Source organism: Ambystoma mexicanum, chromosome 6p (genome assembly GCF_040938575.1).
Source record: "Ambystoma mexicanum isolate Mex_15411 chromosome 6p, UKY_AmexF1_1, whole genome shotgun sequence".
NCBI lineage: Eukaryota > Metazoa > Chordata > Amphibia > Caudata > Ambystomatidae > Ambystoma > Ambystoma mexicanum.
Genome location: NC_090935.1, coordinates 1,451,488,268 through 1,451,509,574, shown reverse-complemented (window position 1 = coordinate 1,451,509,574; position 21,307 = coordinate 1,451,488,268). Strand labels below are relative to the sequence as shown.

The 21,307-nt window shown below is 46.1% G+C and overlaps 1 protein-coding gene across 2 annotated transcripts in view; it reads left to right on the top strand.

The window, feature by feature from the left end:
• LOC138510510 (zinc finger protein 777-like) overlaps positions 1-21,307 on the top strand; it is a 367,312-nt gene that overhangs the window by 286,472 nt on the left and 59,533 nt on the right. Inside the window, exon 8 of one of the 2 annotated variants that reach the window (XM_069626210.1) lies at positions 19,587-19,682. In XM_069626210.1, the coding sequence (XP_069482311.1) occupies positions 19,587-19,682 (96 nt within the window). Of the gene's footprint in view, positions 1-19,583; positions 19,683-21,307 lie in introns of both variants that reach the window. The other variant, XM_069626209.1, reaches the window with a different exon arrangement.

The following is a 21,307-nucleotide window of genomic DNA, read 5'->3' as shown; positions in this document are numbered from 1 at the left end:
CATGCTAAGAACTAAGCTTGAGGAGTTAAGACAAGAATTCATTTCTTTGCAAGAGGAGAATAAAACCTTGCACTCTTTACTGAATACACCTCAGACTTTATCCGTTGATGTTGATGAAGTGAACACTGTTCAGCCCCTGAGTGCAGAGACTTTGGTTAACCATGATATTTGTCAATATGTTAGATCTATTGGGAGTGAAAGTCTTTCTTCTAGCACAGCGCTTAATCTGGGCACAGTTTCTAACAATTGTTCTGCTGTTTGTCAGGGATTGCAGTTAGCTGAAGATTTACAAGTCACTCCTTTACCTAAAATTTCCTGTGTAGCAGTTTGTCATAATTCTGAGCTAGCACACATACAAGCTTCTGATTTCCAAACACAATCCACAATGGTGGCATACACAGATTCAGTCACTACAGTAGGCTTAGGCCCTGCTCTTGATACAGCTGCTGAGACTGAAGTAGATGTTCAAGCTGATGTGGAAAACGATGTTACCTCTGGGTTCACTCTTCCTTCTGCCAATTCTGATCAATACGAACAGTCAGAGACAGTACAGATTTCATGTTCTGATGGACTCATTCCACAGTATACAGAACCAAAAGACCGGCAGGCAATTCCTGAAATGTTGATTGTTAATCTGCCTCTTTCAGAAGCTAAGACAGAGGAATGGACAATTGACGAAATCCTGATTAACAGAGACTTTACTATGGTGATTCCACTGGTTGATTTTGACTTCTACAAAGAAAGAGACTCTGTGTCACCCACTAAAGAAAGGGACTGCAAGGGTACAGCTCAGTCTCTGGTTACTGGTGCCAAGGAGTCTAATGCCCTAAAGGTGCCCTCCATTCCTGAGCCACCAATGTGTCTATCAACTTCTGAGACTTCTGTCTGTCCTTCTACAACCATTGACTCTTCTATGATCCAATCCACAGCCCTGCAGTCATCTTTGGCACACGTGTCTTCAATCAATGAACCGCTGCCATGTCTGCCATTTAATCAAGAGCCTCCACCATGCACGTGGTCAGTCCCAAAGACCCTGACATGTTTGGATTCAGCTACCGAGATGGCTCCAACTTGCATGCCTTCAGCCTCAAAGTTTCCTCTGGCCTGCCTGTCTTCAGCTACAGTGACTCATCCAGAAGATCATCCTTCAGCCAGAGAGCCTCCGGTAGTCCATCATAAGTGCATGTCTTCAGTTCCAGAGCCTACTGCTTGTTTGCCTTCAGTTCATGAGACACCGGTATCCTGCTTAGCCTCGCTTCCAATATCAGAGGTATACCTGTCTACACCATCAGATCCTGCTGTATTTTCTACCGCTCCAGAGAGTCCTACTGAATCCCAACCATTTACTGCCGATGAACGTCCAACATGCCTTTCTTATGCTGCAGGGGGATCACCAGAATGCCTGCCTTTTACACAAGACGATTCTCCCAACTGCTTCACTTTAGCATCTGAGCCTCCTAAATATGCAGCATCAGAGTTTGAGACTTTTGCCAGCTCCCGCTTCAGAGTCATCAAGCTGGACCAAGTGATGGGTCAGAACCACTCACCTGGGTGTGCACAGGGGGTGGTGCAGACCGGCGTATTACCTACAGGACTTGTGCAACAGAATTCCGCCAAGAAGCACCAGTTGGGTGCTAGTAGCCAAAGGAAGGGAATGACTGCTGCAGTTCAAGATGTGTCTGTTATTGCTCCTTCTGCGAGTGTGCCTGAAGTACCAAGTACTGTGTCTATCACTCCTATCAGTATGCCAAACGTCCCTGCTGTTGTATCCAACATGCAACAAAGTGGCTACACGACTGTCACCAGGAGTACCAGCCTCGTACAACCCATTGGACTTCCAGGCCTCCAAGGCGTAGAACATGTGCAGTCAAACCTTAATCATTTTCAACCACAAGCCTTTTCCCAGATGGATGACAGAAGAAAATCCGAACCTCTACCTCAGCCGCCACCTTCTCTAATGGCTGAACATAAACATTTCCTGAAGCCAGCAACTTCCTCACCTCCCGCATGTCCGCTCTCGGCAGAAAGGCTAACAGAACTTCTACCATTGTCCAATGCATGTTGCACTAGCCTGCCTCCCTCCTCAAAGACGTATAAGTGTCCACTCCCAGTGACTGAGTTTCCTGGGCCTTCCAACTCAGCTTCAGATCCTGCAAGTCCTTCATGCCTTTCTTCGACCCATGAATATCTTTCTCACCAGACACCTGCCTACGACTCTTGTAGACTGCAACCTGATTCTATGCATTCCAGTCCATCTGCCTTTGCCCACAGGCCACCATTTCCATCAGTGCCGCCTCCAAAGAAAAAGCACTCCCATCATGAAAAGAAGATGTCTCGTGCAGGTGGCGGGCACCAGAAGACGGCCGTGGGAGGGGGTATACTGTCACGACTCGCTCCCTTCGCTCCCGTTCCCACCACTTGGGGGCATGATGTGGGGTTTATTCCCTACTGGATTTTTCCTCCGAACCTTATGCTACAGTGCTGTGATGAATTGGGAGCACTAAAACCTTATTTTCCAAGCTACTTCCCTTCCGGATCCATTCCAGGTTTTTGGCAGCCAGCATGCTACTTTGATCAAATGACTATGATTCCCAGAATGCCTGGCTCACTGCTTCACCTCCTCCCTTGCAGGACAAGGTTGGGTGGAGGATAGGCAACACCTGTGGCTGCAGGTGCAGCAGGCAGCACACCTGATGGGTGTGCTCGTTAAGCAGCTTTAAAAGCCTCAGTCTACTTCAGTCCAGCGCTGGTCATCGTTGCAGTGTTCCTGTTGTGACTAGTCCCTTGTTCCTTGTTCCTAGCTTTTGTGCTTAGTTCCTAGTTCCTGTTTCTTGTTCCTCCGCCCTGGATTTCTGATTCATGTGCTAAATTGATTTCTGCTCCCTAGTTTCCCTTTATGTCTTCCTCTGTTTGCAGGCATCATTTCTCAGTGCTTTCCCCTTTTAGAAGCAGCCCAGTTTGTCTGTGTTCTATATTTCTTTGACTTTGTCCTTTGCTGCTGTAAACCTTTATGCCTTAGCCTTCCTCTTAGATTAGCTTTCTGTCTTTTACTTGGAGGAGTGGGGGAGGTTTGCCTTGGTAATTTCGTTTTTCCCTGCTCCTGATCCTTACTTTCTATTGGGATCCATTCCATGTTTTCCATTGCACTTCTGCATTTATTTCCCATTTGATTATTAGGTGTGGTGTGCTGTTGTAGCTAGCTCCTGTGTGAATGTTTATGTTTTCCTCACTATTTTGTAATCACTATTCCAACCTAGGTATTTAGTTATCCTCCCATTGCTGTTATAGCCTTTCTGGGTCACAGTTTGATCAACAGGGTTCGTGGGCTTGCTGACATTCAAGAGGGTTTTTTTCGTCCTCGTGAGTACTGTTTTTTTAGTTTCCTTATTTAATACCATCAAGAGTGTTAGTTCACAGATCCTGTCATTGCTTGCCCTCTAAGTGGGTTTAGCGCTGTCAGTACCTGTAACAGCAATTGGGGGTAAGGCACTTGCCGACTTTCCTCGCGGTCAGGTGCTTACCCCACATCCCTTTTCATATATTGGTTTTGTTGTCACACTCTATTTGCAATCCTGGGTTTTAGCATACATGAGTCTTGGTTCCTGTGTGCACGTAGTTTAATTCAAGGCTATTCACTGTGTGATTTAGTGCACATTTCCCTTGCCATATTCGCTGCCTTTGTACTCGCCTGACTAATCCTGACAAAGGAGCAAGAAACCCCACTCATGGTCCAGGAGGCCTACCAAGGATTTGCGGATGTCTTTTCCACTGCCATAGTCCAGGCTTTACCTCCACACAGACCCGATGACTGCGCAATTGAAACGGAACCCTCGGCAGTGATCCCTTTCGGTAGGATGTTTATCCTTTCCGAACCTGAGAAAAAGGCCCTCAAAGAATATCTGGATACAAACCTTGAAAACGGTACCATAAGACCTTCAAAGCCACCAGCAGGCGCATCATTGTTCTTTGTTCCTACTAAAGAAACCCAGGAACTTAGACATTGCCTCGATTATCATGGCCTAAATCAATGCACTCTTAAGGACTGATGCCCACTACCCTTGATATCGGATATCCTGGAGGCAGTGAGGGGTGCAGTAATATTCACCAAATTGGATCTCAGGGGTGCCTACCATTTGATCCATATCCGGGAAGGAGACGAGTGGAAGACCGCCTTTAGAACACCCTTTGGCCACTACGAGTACCTGGTCATGCCCTTTGGACTAGCCAATGCCCCAGCAGTATTCCAACGTTTTATGGATAGGGTGTTCTCTGATATGTTGTTTCTTTTCGTCATTGTCTATCTGGACGACATATTGATTTTTTCCAAGGACCCTCTGAAGCATGAAGGACATGTTAAGGTAGTTCTACAAAGACTCCGGGAACATCACCTCTTAGCCAAGCCTGAAAAATGTTTGTTTCACGTTACCTCTGTGAACTATCTGGGATTTATCCTTAGTCCAGAGGGGATTGGCATGGACCCTTCAAAAGTAAAGGCCATTCTCGCCTGGCCTACTCCCACGTCCGTGAAACAAATCCAATCCTTCCTAGGCCTAGCCAATTTCTACCGAAAGTTCATAGCCACCTTTTCTGAGATTGTACAACCTATAGTGGCTCTGCTAAAGAAGGATACCCCATTTGTCTGGTCAACATTACAAGAAACTGCATTCCAGCGTTTGAAGACCGAGTTCACACAAGCTCCCATTTTGGCTCAACCCGATACAAGTTTACCCTTTTTAGTGGAAACGGATGCCTCTAATTATGCTATAGGAGCAGTGTTGAAGCAGAAAATGGAGGACGATTGGGAACACCCCGTTGCTTATCTTTCAAGAACCTTAACTCCGAGTGAAACACACTACTCCATCCTGGAAAAGGAACTCTTAGCCATTCGCCAAGCCTTCACTGAATGGCGACACCTGCTTCTGGGAGCCAGACATCCTGTCCAGGTCCGTACTGATCATCGAAACCTTCAGATTCTACAGTCACTGGCGTGCAGGAACAGTCGTCGGGCACGTTGGGCCTACTTTTTTGCCCAGTATCAGTTCCACATTACTCATGTCCCTGGATCACTGAACCTGATCGCTGACGCCTTGTCTAGCCGTCCTGACTAAGTGACCACTGAAGATAAGCCATTTCCTAAAATGTTTTCTCCCACGATCTTCGTAGCACAAGCAGTTGATCTCCGGGAAGAAGTCCGATCGCAAACCCAATCCTCGGAAATATGGAAGGACATTTCAACAAGAAATCACTGGGAATTAAGAGCCAAGGAAGGCTACTTATTCAAGAACAATGCACTACTCATTCCTACACGGAAGTTACAGCAAAAAATAATAAACCTTTGTCATGACACACTCCATTCCGGGCACCGAGGTATCACCAACACCCTCTGTCTTATACCAAGACAGTTCTGGTGGCCTAAAATGAAGTCTGACGTACAGCAATACATCCCGGCTTGTATAACCTGTGCCCAAAATAAACATAACAAAAGACCGCGGGTCTTCTTCTGCAGCCCACTCTACCCTCTAAACCATGGGGAATCATTGCTACAGACTTCATAGTGGAGTTATCACCTTCCCGACGATATACTACCATCATGGTCACCATAGATTTGTTTACCCATATGGCCCATTTTACGCCACTGATGAAACTACCCTCCTCTTCAGAGCTAGGTGGAATATTTCTGGAACACATATTCCGACTACATGGGCTTCCTTCCAAGATCATATCTGACCGGGGGTCCCCAATACATTTCACAATTCTGGAAACACCTCTATCGGGTATTAGGAATCCAACGTGCCCTCTCTTCAGGATATCACCCCCAAACCAACGGAGCCACAGAACGTGCAAATCAGACCCTGGACCAATATCTCTGATGTTTCGCCACCAAGGTCCAGGATGACTGGTCTCTCCTGATACCTGTTGCAGAATTCGCTTACAACAACTCCGAACACTCAGCGGTACAGACCAGCCCTTTTTATTGTAGTCAGGGGTTCCATCCATCGGTTTTACCCTCGGTTCTTCCTTACCCTACACCAGTACCTACTGTTGACTCCTGGATCGAAACTCTTATCAACATTCACCGGGAGGCTAAAGAACACTTAGAAAAAGCCAGATTACAGACCAAGAGGTATGCGGATTCCAAGAGAAGACCAGGTCCTTCCTATACGGTTGGTGACCGAGTGTGGTTGTCATCAAAACTACTCCCCCGACATTTGCGACCAAACAAGCTGACTCCCCGCTACTATGGTCCATTTCCCATCAAGGAGATTATCAATCCTGTCTCATATCGAATCAAGCTACCTGACTCCTGGAAAAGAATTCATCCTTTTTTTCACACATCCCTATTGAAGCCCTACATCCAATCCTCTCAAATCCAGTAGACCTCCTCCTCTACTGGTTGACAACCAACTGGAATATGAGGTGTCCCGGATTTGTGACTCCAGGTATAAGCGGGGCCATCTTCAATACCTAGTGGAGTGGAAAGGATATCCTCCTAGCGAAAGGACCTGGTAACCTGTTTCAAATATCAAGATTCCTCGGTTGCTCAGAAGATTTCACCTAATACACCTGGGCAAACCTGGAGGAAAAGGCCTTCGGAGGAGGCATGCTGTCATGAACTTCAGATCACGCCCCTTTTGGACCTCCTGGTCCTTGTCTCAACGGGGCTTACATACCGTACTAATTCCAACATGGCCGTCCAGAGCTGAAGCCCTTGCTCGCTCCATGCGCTGAACGCGGCATGATCCATTTATAGTCTCAATGCTATTGCAGAGTAGCCTCAGACGTGTGTTCGTAGCTCGCGGTATTGTTTCCTTTGTCCCAGTGCTATTACCCGCTCCTGACCCTTTCCCCCTTCCTGATTCCGAGCATTACTAGCTTTTCCCAGACTCCCGGATTCCTGGACTCCGTGCTCCCGGAACTAAACGCAACCTGGAACCAGACGAGACTCGAGCAGCGCTGTTCAAGACCAGGACCGTTCGTAAGAAGGCAGCGATCGAAGACACTGGCAAACACCGGACCCAGGTGAGAAGGGGGAACTCCTTGACATCAAGGCCTTCGACGCACAAGTCTCCTTGCTCTCAAAGCCGCTTCACATCAAGGGCTTGATGTAATCAACTAAAAAACAAGTTCCTTTCCTCCTTAGATTCTCACGAGTATTCACTTTAGGTGATTCACTAATCACCCCGGAACCCCCGCATCCGGGCTCAGATCCCTTCTTTATAATGTTTGTAGGATATTAGTTTTTCGGGTGACTCACAATTCACCCCGGATCCCTCTCAGCTGGGCTCAGATCCTTTTAACACAATTAGTCTCCCTCATCCGGGCTCGGACCAATGTCAATTTTACATCAAGTATCGAAGACTTTCAAATGTGCACAGGGTTTGGCTTGACCCATTGCAGGACCACTTTGATTTCATAATTCCTTTTCTTTTAGCGTTAGTTACCTTTCAGTTGGTTACCTAACGGAGACCTTCGAATGAGCACCCACGTGATGCCAGACCACTCTGTCTACAGTATCGTATCTGAGCTTCAAAGTTCAATCACTCATCTGCTGTTTTAATTATATGTGCAATGCTTGCCACATATGCATCATACGCTGTTCTTTCAGATTTTATTTACATAATGTTGCTGCTTGCAACTTTGGTTTCCACACAGACCGGCCTGGTATCAGTCTCCCAAACTCACTGGCTGTGCTGACTTCACTGATGCTGCTTTGTTGTAGGAGCCAAGGACAGTACCATAGTGGCAAACGCCTCTCCCCACTTTGACTATTGTCGCGGGAGAGCCCTGGGTAACTCCGACACACAATGCAGGATTCTTCAGCTTTAATTCCAGGCCACACGTTTCCTATTCTCGAAGGGTCATGAAAGATGTCTTTCGGTGAAAAGGTCAAGGGCACTTCTCTCCTTACAATCCTGTTCGGTTTTGCCATTTTCCTCCTTGTATTAAACTGCCATCTTGCTATTGCTGCTTCCTTGTGTGCTTTGCCTTGCTCAGAGTGTACTTTCGTGCTCGCCTTTTATCTGTGTGGGGAAGTGTGATGGAAGTCGGGTGTGTCTAATCAGTAATGCCTGACCCTGCATGACCATTGCAGTGGGACATGTCAGGTATACAGGTTGGTGTTAGTCTGTTTTCCCTCACAGTCAGTTGTCCGTGAGAAAGTGTTTGTGTCTGAAAAGAGGGGGAGGGTTGAGTCCCTATGTAACGTCTCTGGTAGGATGCGATAAAGGTGTTACAGGGAAAGGGGATACCGGGTCCATCCAGTGTCCCACTGCCACTCCCCATCCAGGTGATCCTCTTGCACTGGTCCACCCCCATGAACTGGATCGAAAAGCCATGGCTATGTCCTGGCAACCTGGATGACAGATGCCCGGGGACTAGTGGGTGAGACACCTTCAGGTTTCTCACAATAGTCGCTGGAAGGCCTTCCATAAGGGCAATGCCACCATCCAGGTGGGAGAGGCGCAAGACTTGGACAGCAGATCTGAACTTGCTTTCTAGGATAAAGGGCTTAATTATACACTGGAGAGAAAGTTGGTACCAAGCTGTGTCTTATTTGTTATGTGCTGTTTGAAGGAGAGATACCTGTCTGTTGAACCCAAGGGACCTGGTGCAGCTGGCCAACTGGGATGCGTGGCCCTAGAGGTGCATAGCAGAGAGCCAGGTCTAAATGTTAGGGTGTTCGATGATGTTGGTTAGCAGTAAGGAATCAAGTCGGTTGAGCTTCAGGTAAGCACTGGACATCCACGGCTGGATCAATGTGAGGCAAGCCTTGAGCCTGTGGATGTCTTCGATGGAGGACATCTTGAGGTAGAGCTGGATGTAATTTCCGTGTTAGTGTGTATGGGTGGTGCGTGGACCAAGGAGGTTTCCATGTAAAGCTTGAAGATCGCGGGGGAGAGGATGGATCCTTGCGGGACTCCACAGGTGATGGATAGAGTTGGTGCTTGGGAGGAATCGAACTGGTGGTGATTACTAAAATGGGATTTGAACCAGCTGAGAATTTGAACCAGTTAAGTGTCTGATGGTCTACTATGTAGAATGCTTCTGAAAGTTCAAGTAGAATTCGGGAGATAAGGATTCGGGAGATAACATCATCAAGGATGTTTATGGCATTGACTATCACCTTGATGGTAGTCATTTCTGTGCTGCATCTGGGTCTGAAGCCAGATTGGTTGGATTGTAGGAGGTTGTTGGCTTCAATGTGTACAGTTATAAGGTGGGCGCAGGTAGCTGGGATCTACTGTGGCAGCAACCTCTCTGATGGCCAACCCTTTCTGAGCCGTTTTCCCAAGTGGGGAAGGACGAGGTGGCCCTGGGGGACCATGGGTGGGAGAAGTGATCCCGGTGTCAGTGAGGAAAGCAGTGGAACTGCTGCCAGCTCAGAGATTTGAGGCGTCTGAGAGCCAACTAAGGATCTCAGATGGGACTGTTGTGGTACCTAGGCATCTGCAATACTCTACTTCTGGAGAATCACAGGGTGATTAGCTTGTTCTGAGCCTTTTCGCACACTGCTAAGGAGGGTGCATCAGGATTACTGTAGTGCCTTCATAGGACTGCTTCATGTGGTAAATCCATTGCCTCTTGAACATCACAGTGTTGGCGCTGCAGGGCAGAGTGAGCGAGATACAGAATGGTAGCAGGCAGGTGTGCAGAGCAGGTGCCCTAGTCAATGCTGCCCATGGTATGAAGTTTGAGCATGCTAAATGTGGACATCGATTGAACTCCTTAATCCTGGGTGTAACAAACTTTACCTCTTTGATCAATCAAATAGATTTTGCCACACAACTTCTGGGATACAGTGCCAACGAGCAGATTCAATTGCACACTTTAGACCGATATCCTAATTTTTTTAAGCATTACAGGTGATACTTTCTTATGATAATAAGGGCAAATCTATGAGGGTTCATTAGCGCAAGGACAGTTGCAACCACAGAATTATTGCTGCCAAATCTAGCTCTTGTAAACTCTGTTCTATTTTGCATGAACTAGAGGGAAAAACCACAAAATCCAATTTCTCAGTTGATGGATGGTGTCAAAACATTCAGGACAAGTTCTCTCGGAAAGTCCACCGTCATCAAAATGCTATTGCTAAACGTGTTATGCTCCTGGGCGAACAACACCAATCAGTTTCACATGAAAGAATCGCCAGATTGAGTGGTACTCTTCTCCTTCAAAGAACAATTGGAGCTAGAGGTTCAAAATACCATGCAAACCTAAAAATCAGGCTCATGCAAAAGTGACATTTCGCCTACCTCCTTGTTTAAGGACTGTCTTCTTTCTCTGCTCCCATGGGTGTCAAAAATGATTAATATGTATTTTCTTGAAGCCCTTGTTCCAAATTGTCTTTTAGAAGTCTGGATCTCTCCCCTTCTGAAAAAGTAAAACCTGGATCCAACTGTAGCCACCAACTTTTGCCCCATAACAAACATATAATTCCTGCTGAAAATCCCCAATACAATTGCCGGTCATCAGTCTTATGAATTTACTGAGCAACATCATATACTACGGTCGGGCCATTTGGGGTTCCGCTCAAAATACTGCACGGAAACGGCGCTGCTGGATCTTAAATCTAACATCATAAAATCTCTTGACAAAGGTAAGGTGGTTCTGCTCCTGTTTGACCTGTTGGCCGCCTTTGACTTGGTTGACCATGATCTGTTAATCAATCGACTTGTTACTATAGGGAAATGCTCAGATGCTGCTGCTAAATTATTCAGATCCTTTCTTGGACCAAGACGAGCAAAAATAATACAAAATGACAACCAATCCGCTCATCTGCTTGTGTCCTGCGTTGTACCACAGGGATCCTGTCTCCCTCCCCTGCTGTTCAATATCTTTATCAAGTCCTTGTGTGACCTACAGAATAGTCTGGGAATGCAGTTTGCTAATTATGCGAGCGATAGCCAGATTCTCATTCAATTTTCTGTGGCCTACTCCAAGTATGTGGGAAGGGCCAACCAAATCTTCATGAATGTCACGAATTTCTCTAGCCCTTAACAATGAGAAAACCGAACTGCTGATCATTGGTACTGATGCAAGACTAAAACAAATGCACCCCTAATACAATAAATTGCTGATTGCAATGTAGTTTCTTTGGCCCAGCATGTGAAAATGCTGGCTGTCTGTTTAGACTCGCAACTATTATCAAACAAGCATGTGGCACATCTGAGATCATCATGCTCATATATTAATAAATTGCTGTGGCAGATGAGACCCTATCTGTCTGAGCAGAACAGGGCAATAGTAGCCTCAGCCACTGAGAATGCAAAGCTTGACTACTGTAACAGCCTACTGGTAGGTACCTCGAAGAACAATATAAAAAAACTAAAAGGAGCAGTATGTGGGTTCAGCAAGCAAGAATGTGTCAGAGGACCTTCGGAAGCTTCACTGGCTTCCAGTGGAACACAGAGTACAGCACAAGGCAAGCATTACAGTTTACTAATGCTTGTCGGGTGATGCCCCTCTGTATATCTGCTCACATATACAAAGAACACCCATAAGAAGAACTTTGAGGTCTGATAAAAACACACTTCTGATATGTCCACACTTCAATCTCAAAAACCTTGGGGACACCAGCTTGGATGTCTGGGCTCCAGTGCTGTGGAATGCACTACCTATTCAGCTGAGGAAAAAACTGTCTTTCGAGTGGATTGTGTCCCCCCACGTATTCCTCATCTTTGATATTCATATCTCGCCCGCTTTGCTGCTTCGGAAAATATTTTCCACACCAGAGGGCGCTGTGCTCAATGTCGTGGCGTTGATGTCCCTCGAGGGCTGCTGTAGGGTGTCTTCATCCGCAATACATGACAGGAAAAGCTCTCAGGGAGCACCGAGGTAAACTGGCGGAAGGGAGGGAGGGCTTCGAAGAGGGATAACCAGTCCTGGGAGTCTAGGGACTCATCCCCGCGCAAAAAGTCGAAGTCTCGATCAAGGAGTCGATCGAGACAGTCTTAGTCTTCTACATCAAAGAAGGCAAAGAAGAGACATCATAGGTCTCCTTCTTCTTCGTCTGATTTCTCTACTGAGGTTATCGGGGACCCAACCAAACTTGATTTCCCACCAAAAATGAGAAGCTTTCAGGAGTTCAATGTTGCGTATATTCGAGAATGCAGCCTCGATCCCCATCGAAAGAGTTACGCAGAGAGCATGCCCCGGGCGATCTGTCAGAGGACAGAGGGAGTTCAAAGACTACCAAGGCAAAGCCGAGTGTCAAATTGGCGAGTCATTCTAGTACCGCCGAGAAATTGTCGAGGGTATCGTCTAGAGAACATAGCCCTTCTCTGATACTTCTAAAAAGAGCAAACCGTCGACAGTGACAAGGCTATCGGTGCATAAATCGAAGGCAATGGCAAGTAAATCGGTGTTCATGTCGAAACCTTCGTCGACACCTTTTGTTGAAGGTTTCATCGACACCATTAGCATCATCAACGCCATTGTCTAAGCCAGTGTCGGTGCCTTCGAAGGTCACTTGACCATATCGAAGCCTCTTCCCAATGCAGAGAAGGCCTACAAGTCTATACCAAAAAAGTCTATGGCCTCAATTTATGAGGAGGATCAAGCCTCTGAGGAGGATTCTTCCCCATTTGGTTTGGGCTATGGAACCCCAAATGTTCCTGAGTAGCTTATTGATCAGGAATCCAAGATAACTGATCTTTGATAACTACAGATAATAGACACTTCGCCAGACCTTTGGCAGACCTAATCCAGCTGAACATGCAGATTCTGCATACAAGAATATCATGAATAGGGTAATTGAATTCATGGGCTGGAGCAGGAATTCTCCTACTTATGAACAAGACGATATGACAGATATTCTGAATCAAGGGCCTCAGAAGGACCCAGTATTACCTTTTCATGCAGCCCTTCAGAGGAAGGTCATGGCAAACTGGGAAACTCCAGAATCGAGTCCTACAGTAAATAGGGACTTTGCCAAAAATATAGACCACCTAGCATTGTTCCAGACTATTTGACCAAGCACCCTAAACCTGAAACCTTGGTGGTTCAGGCAGCCACATCGACCAGGCAATCTGCTTACCCCTCTATTCCCTCGGATATGGACGACAAGAGGGTTGATGCCTGAGCTGGGCTTGTAAGATCTTATTCTCTTCAGGCAGTATGGCCTTGAAGTCTGCTAATATTACTTGTACCCTTGCAAGATTTACTTACACCCTGTGGGACTATGTTAGCATGGCGGCTCAGCACATTCCGGAAGGCGAGGGAAGGGACGGCTTCCTTGCTTTAGTGAAAGATGGAAAGGAGACAATGGGAGAGTGTCTCCAGTCAGGACTGGACACTGCTGACAGTATCAGCAGGTCCATTGCTTCTAGCATTGTACTACGCAGGTTTGCGTGGTTGAGGAAGTCAGGCTTTGCACAGGATATGCAAGCCAGATTACTCAATATGCCCTTTAACGGCTTGCGGTTGTTTGGCAGCAAGGCGGATGAGAGTCTGGAGAAGCTGCCGACCTCCAAGGCGGCGGTTAAGTAACTTAGCACTTCCATGCGTCAACCTCAACAACCATCTTATTCAGGCTGATTTTCCTGTAGAGGTCTTCCTTTTCGTTTCTATTCCTCATTTGGAAGGGGAAGAGGACAGGCCGACAAAGGGGACAGAAAACATTCTGTTGTGGTGGAAGGGGTGCTAGATCAGCCCCAGAAGCAGCAACTGTACCCTCAGCCGCTGCTGCAGCTGCCTCTAAGCCACTTTGAGGCCTTGACCCACAAGACCCCGATGGGAGGTAGAATCTCTCAGCATCTAAACGAATGGCGCGGCATTACTTCAGATGCTTGGACACTGGAAACATTAGCCCAAGGTTACTGCCTTCCTTTTCAAAAAAGGCCTGAAGCTCATCCACTGGGAACCAACTCAGTCACGGGACGATAGCTCAGAGACTACGTGCTCGCCTTGGAAGCAAGACGACACTGAGCAACACGGGTTCGATCCCCGGATCCGGCTTAGAAACTTCTGGGTGTTAAGCGCATTATAAATAACCTATCATAACTCTGTCAAAATTCCAGATCCGCTCCTTGTGCAGGAGATTTTAACCCTACTAGAGAAAGGTGCAATAGAGAACATGTACCTGAATCGGAGAGGAACAAGGGTTGGTACTCCCCTTACTTTCCCATTCCCAAGAAGGATGGTTGAGTGAGACCCATCTTGGACTTAAGAAATTTTAATAAATTCCTTAAGAAGGACAAGTTCAAGATGGTAACCCTTTCTCAGATCCTTCAGGTTTTCCAACTCCATGACTGGTTGCTATAATTGGACCTTCAGGATGCTTACTTTCATGTGCCGATTCACCTCAAGCACAGGAAGTACCTGAGGTTCGCGGTTGGCGGTTCTCACTATCAGTTTTGAGTTCTGCCATTCGGGCTTATTTCCTCCCCAAGGGTTTTCACCAAGCTGATGGCGCTAGTGGCGGCAAGTCTCAGGAGGGAGGGTTAATGTCTACCCCTACCTGGACGACTGGTTGATCAGGGCGTGTTCACCCGAGCAAGCTCAGGAACATCTCGGCTTCACCTGCCACTCCCTACACAGACTGGGCTTTTCCCTCAATTACAAGTCATCCCATATGATACTATCCCAAAGACTCCAATTCATTGGAGCGTTCTTGGATACTTCCTCAGGGAAAGCCTCGCCTCCCGAGGTGAGAGCTCAACACATTCAGCAGATGGTAGCAAAAATCCAGAATGCCCAACATCTTCCGGTCTTCGATTATTTTTTTTTTTCTTTTTTTTTTTAGGTTGCTCCGTCTCATGGCATGGCATCCTGCATTTCCCTGGTGCCAGAGGCCCGATTGAGAATGGGATCCCTTCAATGGGCTCTCAGAACTCAATGGTCCCAATTTTCAGGGAATGTGTCGGATCAACTGCAAGTTCGAGCAGAGTTGCCCAAGACATGATTTGGTGGGCTTGCAAGGACAACATTCTCAAGGGAGAATCTTTTTAGCAACCATGGCCGGAGATAACAGTAGTGACGGACGCCTCCCTCACGGGATGGGGAGCCCACACCAACGAACTAACAATCAGCGGTCGTTGGTCTCCATCGGAGTCCAAACTACACCTCAACCTTTTGGAGTTGAGGTCAATCAGACTAGCGCTGAAGGCCTTTCTGCCCTCTGTACGCGGGAAGAATGTCTTGATAATGACAGACAGCACAGTGGCCAACTACTACCTCAACAAGAGAGGAGGTGTAGGGTAACTACCAGTGTGCAGAGAGGCATTGCAGCTCTGGTTCTGGGCAATTCAAGAAGGAATCTCTGTCAGCAGTTCACCTAGCCAGAGAGCATAACAGGGCAGCGGATGCTCTGAGCAGGCAGAGCACAGCCTCCCACGAGTGGGAACTAGCTCAGGAAGTCCTTCAAGAGATCTTCACCCTTTGGGGAACCCCTCCAGTGGATCTGTTAGCGACCAAGATCAATCGGAAGTGCGAATAGTATTGCTCAAGGGAATTTCCTCTGAGAGGAGCTTCTACGCGTTTCCTCCAGTCCCCGTCATTCCTCACGTGATCAGGAAGTTCAGAAAGTTCGGGAAATCCAGGATCGTAGTTGGGCCAGGAGGACATGGTACCCGGACATGTCTACCCTCCAATACGTCTTCCACAAAGAGAGGATCTTCTCTGGCAAGAGGAAGGTCGGATTCTCCATCCAGAGGTCAAGACACTCAACCTTCATGCATGGTTTCTGAGAGGCTGAGATGTAAGGATTGGGACCTCCTGGATGACGTAATGGAGCGCTTGCTTTCGGCCAGAAGGCCAGCAACCAAATCCTTGTACCAGTGTTGTTGGAATAAGTTCAGTAACTGGTGCAAAGATAAGAATATGGATCCATTCTGATGTGGCACACCCACAGTGCTTTCCTTCCTGTTGCATTTAGCCAATCTGGGGCTCCAGATTGGAACGTTAAAACCATACCTGGCTGCGCTTTCCATTTTTAAGCGCTCCTCTGAAGAGGTCTCTTATTTCAAGATACCATTGATTGTGCAATTTCTAAAGGGTCTCAATAACGTGTACCCTCCAGTCCCTTTTCATGTGCCTGTTTGGGACTTAAATTTGGATTAAAATGTTTTACATGCATTCCATTCGAGCCATTACATTCATGTCTTCTAAGACTCCCTACATTGAAAGGAGTCCTTCTAGTGGCTCTAACATCAGCCCGTAGGATGAGTGAGTTAGAGGCTTTTTCTTGTAAGCCTCCTTACACTGTTTGTTTTTTCGTAGGGATAAAGTCATTCTTAAAGTCAAACCATAATTCCAAGGTAGTCGCTGATTGTCAGTTGTCTCAAAAGATAACACTGCCAACTTTTTAACCTCCCCCTCATGCAGGAAAGGGGGAAGAATGGCTTCACAGGCTAGACCCAAAAAGGGCTTCGACAAGATGATCAACTCTTCATTGGGTATACCGGCCACAAATTGCGCCTGGCAGTAACCAAACAGACTATCTCCAGGTGGATAATTTTAGCAATTGGAGAATGTTATGAACTGGCAGGTAAAGAACCACCTGAATGGGCTAGGAGCCCATTCCACTAGGGGCATGGCAACTTCTGCGGCTCTGCAAAGGGGTGTCCTTGTAAACTGTATCTATGCAGCGGCCACCTGGTTGTCTATGCATAAGCTCGTAAAGCATTACTGTTTGGACTCGACCTCGCCTCAAGGAGGTATTTTTGCGAAGGTTGTTCTTCATACAGGCCATGATTAGTCACTGCTTTGGGAGTCTATCAAAGATTAGGAATACGTGGGAGGACACAATCCATTCGAAGAACAAGTTACTTACCCCATGTAACATTCTTTCGACTGGATGTTCCTCCCACGTATTCCTCATCGCACCTCCCAGTCTAGCCTGCCATACAATTTATGTGCTTTACACTCTGCGTTTTCTGAGAGCTTGTAGTCTTGGGTTATGACTGGTCAATCACTCAATTAAACAGAACTGAAGCCAACGGGCGCGGCTCGAGCTATTTGTTTTGTGGATGACGTCGATACCCTACGGCAGCCCTCGAAGGACATCGACGCCACGACATCGAGAACAGCGCCCTCTGGTGTGGAATTCTTTTTTCCGAAGCAGCAAAGCTGGCGAGCTATGAATATCACAGATGAGGAATACGTGGGAGGAACATCCAGTCGAAAGAACGTTCTGAGGGCTAAGTAACTTGTTTGTCTCTCTTTAAGAAGGGGCTGAAGACCTTCCTCTTTGATAAAGGTAAAATCTAAGGAGGTTGCATTACAATAAACATTGATCAATGTATTCTCTGTATGTCTTGTGTGTTACACAGTGAATCCCTCTTCATGGAAACATTGGACGGCTTGTAGAAATAGACTAGAAATGTAGTGGCAAAGATCATAGCATATCTGAGAAGCTTGAGCTGATGAATGCACCCATTGACACAGCAGTAAAAGAGATGGAAATTGTTAACAAAAGGGTGAATGTCTTAGAAAACTAAGATCTTAACATTGTAAAGTTGTCACTGAAGCCATCAAAAGTTTCTGAACTTGCTGCATGCTCATTTGGAGAGCTGCCAGCAAAGGCCAATTAATTGGTTTTGAGAAACATGAAGAGAGCTGCATGCCTGAAGGTTCGGGGGTGGCCAATACTCAATGAAAAGCAGGAGTTACTGAGCACAGTAAACGCATTCCTGAAAGCGGAGTGGGGGTTGGAACTTGTATGCAAAGTTCATCAGCTGTCTACACAATGTCCTCCTGGAAAACATTCAGGTGAGGGAATGGGCCTTGGTGAACTAAGGAATGCTAGGGAATTAGAGCAGGTCCTATGAATATTGGTGAGAAAGTGAGAAACATGATTTTGGGTACAGAGGATCTCCTATCCCTGAGCGACCTGACCTCAGAGGTAGGATCTACAGCACATACAAGGGGAACCCTTGGTTGAGGCATAAATTGACTAGACTTCGTGATGGTGCTATCCAGGAGGGGCTTCGAGGGGCGAAGGGTGGCACCTAATCATGTTGATGCATGTACACAGTGATTAATTGGCCTTTCTGGAGGTTCTTATCACTACTTGATGCTGAACCGTAACCCAGTGTTGTATTTGCAGAGGTAGAAGTAATGGAATTTGTTTAGAGCTAATAGGTTTGCATGTTTTGTTCTTTCCCTCCCACTGCTCGTTTCTCTTCCCTCACGTACCACCACCGCACAGTCTTGGTTGTGCGATGGTTTGACTTTAAGTGACAGCTCGTTTTACAGCATAGTTACTTGATGCACTTCTATCAAGATTGGTTGGAAAGGTACACATTGCATGATGTAACACATCAGCTTTTACTCAAAAAATATTTTTAAAAGGCTTATGGTAATTTCATATGTATGGATATTTCAAAAGGCGTCTTTAAAAAGTTGGTTCAGTACAATCTAAAAACATCCTCTTTGACACAAAATCTACTTGTCATGGCTTTTTGCCATCCTTGAATACTTCGCCCATAATCTGCTCTGGGTAAGTGTGAGTTAATATCCCCATTCAGACAATATCCAGTGCATTGAAAACAACTGCTTAAAGTCAAACATTGATAAATGCAGCCCATCATTTGTCTCTAGGCCATTTGACATGGTAGCCATGTATTTTTGGGTAGCCTTTCTTTAAGCCATTAAGACCTGTAAACACGTTTTCTCGCTTTTGTTTTCTTGTTATTTCTTACTGATTGTTTGAGGAATGCACTTGAAAGATGGAAGTGTCCTGAGTTTTGATATGTCTAGACACATTTCTGACTTAGTTCTTGTTCACTTTCAGATCTATGATTATTTAATGAAGGCCATATCGTGCAAAACCCAACACAATGCAGCCATTTCAGTGCAAGCCGTGGCAACGAAATAGCGGTTTTTCGGGACTGTTTCATCTCAAGCCATCTCACAGAATGTTAGATTTTGTTTCCCTTTTTTAGTGATGGTCCTCTCTTTATTGCAACTAGGGGAGAGGGACCCTTATCCTCCCGAATTTTCCCCTACGGACCAATCCCTCTAATTCACTTCACCCGTCTTTGTTTTTTTGTTTTTTATGAATTGTTTTCCTCTTTATATGTGTCTCTTCTGCCTTATATTTTATGAAGACTTTCATTTGATTACTCATTTTACCAGGGTTGGTTTTTAAACATTTGTGTTCACTTTTACATCACATGCAATGTGTGCATTTTTGGTGAGTTTGCCTTGCAATGAAAGGTGTTTTCTTTGAACTGGGTTGCAATGAAATGGCTTTCAATTAAATGGGTGGATTCCAACCTTTCTCTTTTAGTTTAGCTGGGTGAGCCTAAGCCGTTCCCTCTTTAATTGACATTTAGTCACTTTCCCTTTATTGTAGAAAAAAAGAGATCTTCTTAGGGGTTTGGTTTGCAGGGTTTTATGCGATTGTTCAGAATGGGTGTTCAAAATCTGACTGCAGGTGTGATCTGTAGAGCCCCGAGGTATTGTCTGTCGCTGTAAGCGAAGCCCAGATATGTGTTGTTCAACAATTTAAAATAAGCTGATCTGTCTCATTGTTTGATTGAAGTGACTTAAGTATGTGATTATATAGTGAGTATTTCTTTCCAATGAGTTTATTTAAAGTGCTCATATTTATGCATGATTGTTCATACTTTTCCAAATAGCAGATGATCCGGCTGTGGCACCAGTGTTTACTTTACAAAATGAACAAGAGGATGAAATGACTTTCCGGCAACATCCAGAGAGCGACTTAAAATCTATAGGTGAGTAAGACCAATAGGTGAGTGAGATAATTGTGCTGTATATGAATACAGGTGTGTAGTTTGTCAACGATCTGAAATATTACTCTTTCATTTACGTTATCCCTTCTCTCTCTCTCTCTCAAATATCCTGCTTCACTGTTGTATCTCTAAGGGTGGCAAGGGGCCCGACCAAACAAAAGAGCATTTGCCAATAACAAGAAATGGTAACACTGCAGTCCGCGCTGTGAATGCAATTTGGAGGACAAAGAAGAAAGTGTAGGTTGGCAGCAAGAAGAGGTGAGGCGAATAAGGGAGAAATGAGGGGTGAGGCTAATAAGGGAGAAGTGAGAGGAGGCAAATAAGAGAAATGAGGGGGCAGGAGGAAGGAGGATTGAGAGCAGAGTCGGCAGAGACTGCAGTAAGAATGCAGCTCAAGAAAAGAGGCAACATTTAGGTGAAAGAATGCTGCGGTGAGAGGAGTGAATAAGACTAGCACAGCAGAATTATAAGGCGGGAAAGAAGAGTAAATGAGGGAAGGAGGGAAGCGAGGAGGTGAAATCTAGAACGGAAGAAAGGGTAAGTGACTAGGAGGAGCAGCCCAAGACACGGGCAGAAAGAGTGGGGGCACATCAACGTCCTAAAGGCCTGGCAAGACTCCTGAGTTGGCGGAGAAGCAAACGCAGGAAAAGCCCTGACAACCTACATAAGGTGGTTAAGCTGGAGATCCCTAGGGTCTAATGCATGCTTAAAAGTCCGATCCCTGAACCTTGTTCAGGTGACCTAGGGCACACGGGTGGTGGTATAGGTATTGCATAATGTGAGGAGAACCTTCGTAGTATCCCGATGAGCATGGCCTAAGACAAGAAAGAGCATACAAAAGGCCAATAAAGGGGTGCAGCTCTCTTTAGAAACCCCAAAGGCTGTGCTTGAATTTAGGTGAGCATAAGTAAAGGGTGCAAGGATGCTGAGGTAACTGGGATGGATAGGGTGGAAGAGCCCCAGAGAGAAGTAGGTCTACGTTCTAAAATTTCTAGACACACTAGTTAATTTGTGGGTTGGGTGGAATACCTCCCTAACCTCTCCGAGTGCTGTTGGTGTTGCTCCTATTTGTGGGTTAACACCACATTGCCTTGAACGTTTATTAGCAGCCACTAATGAAAATGGTTTTAAACCTTACAAGCTATCATAAAGAGCTGCAAACGGCTTGGTGCATAGAGGCTCCAGATTGTCGCAATCCGGCATGGCCACCACTTCCCTCGGTCTATGCATTTCTTGACTCTTGGGTTCTCCATTGCTTAATGTATTCAACCAATGCAGATGTTGCTTCTGTGGATCTGCCTTTAGCATCTTTGACCCTTTCTTTCCGCCATCTGCATTTCTCTTTCAGCTTGCTTATATTTTTGTTTAGCTCCTAAACGGTGTCCTTCACCATTGAGTCGCTCCTCACTTTCAGCGGCGACTCCTGCTACTCCACATAAGTCTTAGCATAGTAGTGAACATGCCCATCTTGGTTTGTTGAGAGCATTTCCTATGCTCCTCTTTCACCATCTCTTCAACCCTCTGCTTACTTGCAGGGGCACCATGTAAAGCAGGGATTCTTCATGCCCATCCAACCTGTTGGTCCCCTCATAGTCAAGTGCAGTTGT